The 9,809-nt window shown below is 40.4% G+C and overlaps 1 protein-coding gene across 2 annotated transcripts; it reads right to left on the reverse strand.

The window, feature by feature from the left end:
* Positions 1 to 1,406: 1,406 nt before the first annotated feature.
* micu2 (mitochondrial calcium uptake 2) lies at positions 1,407 to 9,285 on the reverse strand. 2 transcript variants are annotated; one of them, XM_054754905.1, is made up of 12 exons: positions 8,981 to 9,285; positions 8,457 to 8,586; positions 7,974 to 8,005; positions 7,808 to 7,883; positions 7,567 to 7,614; positions 5,968 to 6,050; positions 5,255 to 5,308; positions 5,087 to 5,184; positions 3,508 to 3,679; positions 3,063 to 3,171; positions 2,827 to 2,984; positions 1,407 to 1,698 (listed from the first exon to the last, which is right to left on the reverse strand). In XM_054754905.1, the coding sequence occupies exons 1-12, from the start codon at positions 9,182 to 9,184 to the stop codon at positions 1,597 to 1,599; spliced, it is 1,266 nt and encodes a 421-aa protein (XP_054610880.1). In that variant the 5' UTR covers positions 9,185 to 9,285; the 3' UTR covers positions 1,407 to 1,596. The 2 variants fall into 2 exon arrangements, with proteins under 2 accessions (XP_054610880.1, XP_054610881.1); XM_054754906.1 differs by having other exon boundaries at positions 1,407 to 1,686; positions 8,981 to 9,282.
* Positions 9,286 to 9,809: the final 524 nt, after the last annotated feature.

A 9,809-nucleotide genomic window follows, 5' to 3' on the forward strand; every position in this document is an offset into this window, starting at 1 on the left:
GGGAGGTTATTTTAGAAGTGACTCTTGTTAAAATACTTCGTTAGCATGGGGATGTTTCTCTCCTCTCATGACATCCACCAAGACTGAACTTCGTAAAAACGTACGCAGTGCACGTAAGGCAGACGTAAACGTCATATCCGGTTAAGTGTAACATACGTAAATAGAATAAAACATAAAATGCAGGTATATTTAAGTGTAAACGACCATAAATAGAGTGCGATGATGGATTAATCTAGAGGAGTAAACTAGAGTTTTTTTCTAAACGGGGAAATACCATCCACCCAAACATATCTTCCTAGCAAATGCTTTTGTGTGTATTTTTTTCGGTGGCGAAAAAAAACAAAATAATTTATGGAACAAAGAAAAGAGGGCTCATAAATTGTCCACTTGCACTGTGGATATGATATAAAAAGATTGTTATTTCTCAAATTTCTATCTATCTTAATAGCGTTTTGGGGAGTGGAGGGTCGTATGTTGCTTGCTGCCGTAAAATAGATCGATGAATGTTGTAGATTAGATTAGATGATTAAAAATAGGCTGACCGGGTGTAGACGCGTTCTGCACATGCGTAGAACCCAGTTGAATCGCTTGCGTTCCGGGAACGTATTGCGCAGTGACAGGTGTCCATCTGAGTGCTACTAGTCCGTCAAAATGTTCAACATTCGGATGGTATCGACCAATCAATCAGCGTCCCTTATTCCAACACTCTCCAACTTTCTCACTCACTCAGCTTCGCTTCTATCTTTCACCCATGCTTTTGCCAATACATTTACACCAACGCTTGGCCAATGAGAGAGCGCATAGAAACTGTCTTGTTCTACCGGTGCATTTTCGTTTAAACTTTCACGTATGTTAACTTTTAGGGGAAAAAAACCCTCTGGTTTGGCCGGAGTAGCACCGCTTCCGCTCTGCTCGGCAACACCCGGAGAAGATCGGCGTAACACATCCTGTAGCCGCTTAAGTCTTCAATATAAACTAAGCGTGCACCAGTAAAATAACACGGTTGCGCCATAGCAGGCAGTCGATCTTACACCAGCATTCCTTAAAATTCTTCCTTTACTTTATAATGCAAATGCTGACAGGCATGGGACGATCAATCGATGTGTATTGTCTCACGTGCTTCATTACAGCCAGGTAGGGGCGCTGTTCAGCCAGTGGCAGCTTTTTTTGAAAAGGTAAAACTGCCTAATGAGATACACTATACCATACTGTCATGTTTTACTGTACCAAATGGTACCGAGCGACATCAAATCAAGTCGTTTCCTCACATTGGGATCATTTTATGCTTCTGGTACGATCAGTTATCATAGTATTCTGGCATTGCTGGTGGTAAGTGCTCAGCACTGTGTACTCAACATTTTGTCTGTGTTAAGTGACTGACAGAAATACAACATAATGCAATACACTATGTGTGAATGCACTTTTATGTACGCATAAGACTGTGTAAGTACGAAAGTGTGTCAATTGATACAACACACACAACATCTTTTCTGAACACCATAAATGCTAAAAAAATAATAAATCCTTTTGCATTTGCAATCGCAAATGTTGGAGGGCAGTAGTGGGTCTCAGACGTGTCCTGGGGCATCATGTTGCTCAGATGGGACACCCGCCGTCTCCCAGGGCTTCCTTGGCTCCCTTCAGGGTTTCTTGCTTCACACACTTCCAGTAGCCGGAGAAGCCATTCTGTGGATGCACCTGCACATGTTTATCACATCAAATAAAGCTGGAATACTTAGACACACGGGACTAGCAGAGTGACAGGGCAGGGATTTCACACTATTGTGTTGGCAGGAAGGATCAAGTTGGAGTACAATGTTACCACTGTTCATCAAGCGGGTCTGCTGCTTTTGGCTAGTGCCATTAAGGGATTGCCACAGCGGATCACGTTTCCATCTTGGCCCTGTCCTGTGCACCTGTCAGTCCTACCACCTGCATGTCCTCTCTACAACATCTAGAAACCTCCTCTTTGGTCTTCCCCTTCTTCTCCTCCCTGGGAGCCCCACCCCCAGCACTCTTCTAACAATTTAATCACAATTGCTCGACCCCACATGGACAAACCATCTCAGTCTGACCTCTCTGACCTGGTCGTCCAGACGTCTAACTTGGGATGTTTCCTCTGATCTGCTCCTTTCTAATCCTGTACATCCTCATCACTCCCAACGAAAATCTAAGCATCATCAGCTCTGCCACGTCCAGCTCTGCCTCCTGTCTGTTGGTCAGAGTAAGAAGTCACAGCGGATCCCCGCATATTCGTAATTCAGCATTCAATGCCTCGCAAACTTGGGGATTTTTTGGTCCAAAAAATCTTTTTTTCCCTCTAAGATAGTAATAATGTATAAATACACAACACAGATAAAAAGTACAGCATACATGTACCACTGTTACAAAAAAAGTTTTACATTTTTTCTGTCAAATGTTGAAATTTTGCACTTTGTTCGGCGTTCCTTGAATACACCATTGTTCTGTACTGAGATGCCAAAAGTCTGTGGGCCAGCGGTGTGTGAAAAAAGAGACAATTTTATGGGTACCTCCGTTTTAAGGTGACGGTTTGGGTACAGTTAGGCGACAAAATGCAAAACATGAAACTGTTGGCTTTTATGTAAACTGCTTTTTTGACATTTAAAATGAAACATTAAAAACTGCAAACTGCTGAGAGTTAATTCTCCGATAAAGAACATTCTAAATAATGTAACAGTTTACGTTTGTTTTCAGGAAATGATTATTTTATTTTTCTTACTGGTTGAAGTGCGGCACTGCGCTACCACTCATCTCTTGCACGCTCACAAGTGAGACCAAATAAACAACAGTGATGGATTTACCCACCTTGAGGCCTCGCAGCACTCTGTCTTTCATCACACCAATGAACTCCTTGTGGCTCAGGCAGTTGTCCCCGTCCATGTCAAAGAGTTTAAAGACAGTGTCCAACACGTTCTCGGACAGGTCGTGACCTGTGGCGATCCTCACAGCCCGCTTGAACTGGGCTACATTCAGAAGATGAGAACAACATTCTGAGCTGACGCTTCAGATTTTGTGTATTGAGCGAGAACGGAGGTCTTTACCCATTCCCACGGGACGGTTGGCTTCACTGACCATCTTCATGGAAATTGCAAAGTCCTCCAGATTGTTGGTGAACAGGCAGAAGGCCTTGAACTCCTCGAATGTGATGCTCTGTGAATTTGTCACTTTTATGTTACAGTTTAGTGAGGGGTAACACATCAACTGTCATCTTATGCAGGGCTTCCCCTAGGTTTATAGCTTTTTTGGGTGGGAGGGGGGCTGTGAGTGACAGTCATTAACGCACACCTCATTCAGTTTAACTCGTAGCTGTAAAGAATAAGTCATTTTTTCGTACAATTTGTTCTCTGAAGCCACCATTGGTGACACATGCTAGCCAGTAGTGGTGATGTTCTTACGTTTCTTTTAGGTGAAAAAAAGTATCATTTCGAGCCAAGGAGGGATCGCACCTTGACCTTCTTGGGAAACCCTGTGTGCATGTCCGAGTACCTGGCCAGCGGGGATCCTCCTCCTCATGTTTTCCCAGTAGACCTCGTTGTCTTCCTCATTGGTGTAGTGGAGCAGCCACTCGGCAAAGTCTTCCCGTCGCATCGTGTCCATTCCTTTGGAGAACTGCAGGAACTCCATCTCCTGGACTTCAGCCTGAAGGTCCTCCATGAACCTGCCAGACACGCAGCACATGAGAGTTCTGAGGATCACAACACAACATCAGCTCCACATCCCATACAGTGACAGTCGAGGACTAGAAAGCGCAAAAGCATCTGAACCAAACCATGCACGAGATCCACAGAGCAAGTATGAGCTTTCTACTAACGTCGTACGATGAGGCAGTGCGGCACAATTCTGGAAAAAATGTGATTCACAATTTTCTTGCTTTGAATTGGGATTGCAATTTCATGCGATACAAACTCAGTTACTATCATTGTTAACAGACTCCTTATTGCAGCGGTGCTCAAAATGCAGCCGGGAGGACATTTGGCCAATTAAAAAAACAGCAAAAATGGAACAATCAGCAATAATTTTACAAGAATAAAGCCAAAATACATAAAAAAAACTTGTAATCTATAGAGAAAAAAATCTGAATTTTACAAGAATAATGGCATAACATTATGAGGAAAAATAACATCATTTTTGTAGCATAAAGGCGATATATTAAAGAAAAAGTTTTTTTTTTTTAAGTCATAATAGTATGAAAAGCAAACAAATGAATAAAGTTGTAATTTTTGTCAAATTAGGTTGTGGAAAAAGTTACAATGTTACAAGGCTAAAGTGAAAACATTATGAGACTAAATTCATAATTACAACAACAAAGAAGAGCTATGAAAACAATTGGGGAAAAAAAGCAGAAATGGAAAAAACAGCTGCAATTTAATGAGAACAAACTCGTAGTATTATGAAGCAAAATGTCATTTTACTAGCATAAAGTTGAAATATTAAAGATTTTTTAAAAGTTGCTCCATGAGAAACAAAACAATATAAAGTTGTCATTTTTGGAAAATGATGTTGGGGGAAAAGTTAGAATACTGTGAAAATAAAGTCATAATATTCCTAGAAGAATATTAACAAAGATTATTTAAGAGGAATTTTTTTTTTTTTTTTAAACAGCAAAAAATGGGGAAAAAAAGAACAAAGACCGAAGTTTATACTAATATACTTTTTCACCCATATTACAAAGCTGAGATGCACTTTTTTTCTTGAAATCTATATAACTCCTTAGCATATTTGGTTTACAAAATATCAAAGCGGGCCTTGCATCCTTTAACCTTTTCTGTATGTGGACATCCCTGCCTTATTGTCTGGTTCTGCTTTAAAGATCCTTCCAATGGTCTTTCTGCTGCTCTCCATAGAAGGTCATGTTATTGTGCAGCCCTACTAAGAGGTATTGTTATTATTATATATAACTATATATAATATATATTATTTTTGGAGGGCTAAAATATACATTTTCTTGTATTTGGATCATGAAGCTGTGGAGCCGGAGCTAATGTTGTTGCTGGAGATGTTACTGGACATTCTGGTTCCAAATCAAGCAAACACAGTGTTATACATCTGAAATGTGTCTCATTACTTGTGAAACTCTTGGTACTGCAACTTGTTATCGCCCCTCTTTCCAAAGAAGTAGGCCTGCAGTGTGGTGTTCACATGGTCCACATCTTCCGTTGGTCTCTGGACGCGTTCAGCAGACAGAACATCAACCAATTTGACAAAACGGACCACTGACAGAACAAATACTCACCTCTGTGCTCTGCTTTGAGATTCTCAATTTGCTTTTTCCAATGATATTCTTCAGCTGCAAAAACATGAACACAAGCTATGAAAAACACTCACTCTCTTTATCTGAAAATGTTATACAAATACTGACTTGGGTAAAGTGCCACTTAGCCATTAAACCAACTCAACCAGTATCCAAGAACAATACACCTGATGACTACTGCAACAGTTTTGCTATGACCAACAATCGTTGCATTGTAACTTAGTTTTGCACATGAACCATGAACTAAGCTTAAGTAAGTATTTCATCCCCTGCTAATATTTTAAGTTCATCCCTTTACAAAGATATTAACAGATCATTTTTATTATGGTACGTTTCTACTTCCTTGTCTTCGCGGATGTCTTCCACAGGCTACGTGCAAAGACCACACGCATGGTCTGTCATACAGCTACTTGGTGTGAGAGAGTGGGAGCAAACGGACTAAAGGAAGTGCCTAGTCAGGCTACAAAGATGCAAACACGTGGTGTATGGCAATGCTACTGTAGCGGCAAGCGCTGGCGCTCTTCTCACCTTCCAACTGTGACAGCATCAGTGCAGAGCATCAGGCAGCGTTAAAAATGCAAACATTACCACAATTTGAGAGCACAAATCAATCAACCGATAATGTTTGAATACCACCTGGTTCAAACACCAAGTGATACAGTATCATTGCCACTGGGATCTTCAGCTGTCTTTACCTTCATGAACTCCTTTTTGTCCACATGCTCATTGCCATCCACATCGAGCATTTTGAACGCTATATGAAATCCTGTCCGTGGCTCTGCAACAGCAGTAGACAGCCGTATCAATCAGTAGAACACCATTCAACCTCAGGTTTTAAAAGCAAATGCACAACTGGTATCGATGATAAAATATACTGAAATCAACAAAGACTACGTTCATATTCGGAATAACCCGTTTGAACCGTGTGACGTAAAAAAAAAACAATGTTTTGACACACGGTAAACATCATGATGCAATGCGCGTCATTTCCGCTTCTTCTTCCTGTATCCAAAAACAACCCGGCACGGCGGATAATGAACGCCTTTGTTTGCGTTTTGCTGCGGGTAATGACCCACCACCAGTACTTGGCACTATTCTGTCTCACTTTCTTCATTAATGGAAGGCGAGAACGTTAAGAAAAAGGAAATGGAGCCGGAGCTGTGCCATCCATATCCATGCTACATCCCCAGAGCCCCCCAGGCACTTTTGAAGATGCGTTCGTACAAACCAGCTTCGTGTAACTGCTACTGCGCTGCTATTGCAGTACTTTCTACCATCAATAAAAGACATGATGTTCCTGTCTTTCACCACACTAACGAGGTGGCTTGTTTCCCCCTCGCTCCAAAAGTGTGGGGTTTTGGATATATGACACGATTTTCGGGTTAGAAAAGGAGTAACCCAGGGGTAATATTCGGGTTTTTAAAAAACGGAATATGCTCATATTAGATTTTTTTTTCCCCCAAAAGGGTTATTGGTGTTTACATGGGCGTGCGCAACCATGTTATTGCTAATATTCTGGTTATGATAGGGTTATTTGACTGCATGTAAACGTACTCATAGAGAGTAAACAAAGGCTGAGCCTGTGTCCACATTTTTCTAAGCAATTTTGGCCTTTTGTCCACATGAAAACGGAGGGTTTTGTCCTTAAAAATAGGTTTTGGAAAAGGTCTACCAAGGTGAAGATTTTCAAACACTCCCAACGGGTAAAAATGAGCTTTTTGGGTTGTGTCATAACAAATGTGTGACATTATTATAGAACACAGATAATTACGTTATTGACTTACATAGTTTGTGCAGTGGTGGACGTACCATTTCCCATACACTCAATTATGTGTGGCGGCTCGCCACTAATAAATGTGGACTGCCACCGGTAAGATTTGGGGCACCTTTGTTTTGTATTTTTTTTAATCTGGTACTACCTGTTTGCCCTTGCACACAAACACATTATAATAGGACTGTCTTTGTAGCTTGTCATTACAACTCCATACAGTAGATGGCACTATAACACATACACACATACCAGAACTGATGTGGTCTACTACATTGACGATCAATGGCCTTATAATGCGCAACCAAGTCAGTTGTAACTGCTTTTTCAGGCTTCTGATTGGACAAATTGTGCATGAAAGCCAGTGAATTTGTTTTTATGCAAACAGAATAAATAAAAAAAATCACTGCTGTGGCTCAAGATTGTTTTAACAGCGGAGTGGGGGAATTGTGCGTTTCTGTAAACATCTGTGTCGGTGTGTACACAACCTCAGCCTAAGTCGAGCAAGGTTTGGTTCACAACTTACTTGTCAGAATGGTCAGCAAGAAGAGATATTCAGTGTAGGATATCAAACCTGCATAACAACATTGTGTTACAAAAACTGAATCATAACAATTGACAATTGCAGTACCAAACATACATAAAACCTGTGGGCTGCCAATGAAAACAAGTACAGTGGACGCTCCATATTTGAATTTTCAATTTGAGGTCATAACACAAAGTACTTGTGGGCTGCAGTAACGTCGTTCTGTTCATTCATGACTTACCGTTGTCTCCCCAGAGTCTGAACAAAGAATTGCCGGGTCGAGCCTTGGATGCAGAGGCCACCATCTTATCCACGTCCTACAAAAATGGCCAAGATGACACTATTATCCCCCCAAAAGTAAACCATGTCGTTTCTTTAGCTAAAAAATTTCTGATAAATACACTTACTTCTTTTGTTAGGACTCTTTTCTGCAGTTTTCCTTAAACATATAGAAAACATGGTCAACAATATTCACACATTAAGTTTGACTACAACAAATAAAGAAAGTATGAAGAGTCATTATATGTTGGTAACACTTATTGCAGTTATGAATGATACAAAAATATTTTACAAACACATGATTTTTTTTTAAAAGGGACTGTTTGCAACCTTTACACGCTACAACATCGCCTTCTTGCTTCGCAAATTAGTTACGTTGTGTTGTCAGCTAATAATAGCAATTTGGTAAAGTTTAGCTACAAATGTTAGCAATCAGTGAATGTACAGACTATTATAACAACAGAATTATTGGTCGCTTCTCTCAGACTGCTTTTGTGTGTGTGCTTATTGGTTTTAAATGGATTCTTTCGCTTTCCGAGTGCTTCTCGAGGTTGTTCATATGTTGCATGTCGTCATTAAACGATAAGCTCGTGGAAAACAATGCAGCTTACGGTCAACATTCTCCAGCATCACAGAGAAGAGGAAGTCTCTCGGTGTCATATAGGGCTCCTCGTTGTAAACAACTGAGGCAAACTGGATAAAGCGCCTCCTTCTGGCGGATATTTGGGGAGCCGGAGCCTCCTGAAACCGGACAAGACGATTAAGCACAATCTGTTTTTTTTTAAGCACAATTTCAAACAAGAAGGTTACAAGAAGGCACAGCATGCAGATGCTTGCGTAGGTTTGTTAAAGTTTTGTTTCCACCATGGAACATCTTCCTCTGTAAATATGTTTAAAAGAGTTTGCTCTTCCTTCCCTTTATTTGGCAAGTAATAACGCTGAGTCTGAAAGCAAGAGACCACTAGGGGGCGTTACATGTTGACGCCCTTTAAAAGGTACTTTGACGTTCCACTACAACATGCAGTTTATGGTACATCGCCTCACATTTCCAACAGCCATGTTAAAAATAGACTTTATAAACGTTTGTCTTGGGATTCAAGGTCAGAAGTAAAAGGTGTTAGGGTAGTATACTCACTTTTTGCTCTTCGGCGTGAACGACGACGAGAGGCAGACTTGTGCTGTTTACATTAATTTGGTAATAATAACAGATGACCCCAGCCCCGACAATTGTGCCCCCAATGGTTGGTCCGATAGTTCGGTGCCATGTTAAGCCTTTCAAAGACCGTGAGCTCCTAACAGCATTCCGTAGCAAGTTCGCTGCTCTTCCAACGCAGGCCATTTTCTCAAAGCTAGCCTTCCTGTTGGTCGCTGTCAGGTAGCTAGCTGGTACAGTACTAAGAGTACAGTATGACACGCCTCCGTGTGGCGGAAGACCTGACTTCTTCTTCTTTGGTTTTTATTGGAGTTTGGCAAACCAGAAAACCTGGTCACGTGAGGCATCAACGCGGAAGCGCTAAACTTTTCCACTTATTTCAACCATAAAATATCCAAACAAACATTAGCTACTTGTAAATACGACACATAGTCAACAAATCACAGGGAATTAGAAATCATCAACCTAAAATAAAAGTACTAGTATGCACAGAATTACAAAACAAGATATAATAGAGAATTACAAAACTGCCAAGAAAATACAAACAAACAATAATGTATATAAATAATAACAATTGCAATACAAAGCAGGGGTCGTCTAAACTGTTACACTGTCTTATGTTGTTGTATTTATATACTGTTAAATAGTTCACAAAAATGTTTGTCAATTTAATCAAAGTTTTTGCCTAAAATATTTATCCTGGTTTTTACTAAGATTATAATCCTGATTAACAAATTAAATACAAAATCGTTACAAAAATATGAAGTCATTTCTTACATAATTCTTCTTCTTTTCCTCTTTTCCATCTAAC

This window comes from Dunckerocampus dactyliophorus, chromosome 16, assembly GCF_027744805.1.
Source record: "Dunckerocampus dactyliophorus isolate RoL2022-P2 chromosome 16, RoL_Ddac_1.1, whole genome shotgun sequence".
Taxonomy (NCBI): Eukaryota; Metazoa; Chordata; class Actinopteri; order Syngnathiformes; family Syngnathidae; genus Dunckerocampus; species Dunckerocampus dactyliophorus.

Bases quoted from the DNA above. Each gene is read 5' to 3' on its own strand.
- micu2 (XM_054754905.1), bottom strand. From the start codon at position 9,184: ATGGCCTGCGTTGGAAGAGCAGCGAACTTGCTACGGAATGCTGTTAGG. The intron at 7,615-7,807 runs GTAAGTCATGAA...GTTGTTATGCAG, and splicing joins CAGACTCTGGGGAGACAACG to GTTTGATATCCTACACTGAA. The intron at 2,985-3,062 runs GTAAAGACCTCC...TTCTGAATGTAG, and splicing joins CAACCGTCCCGTGGGAATGG to CCCAGTTCAAGCGGGCTGTG.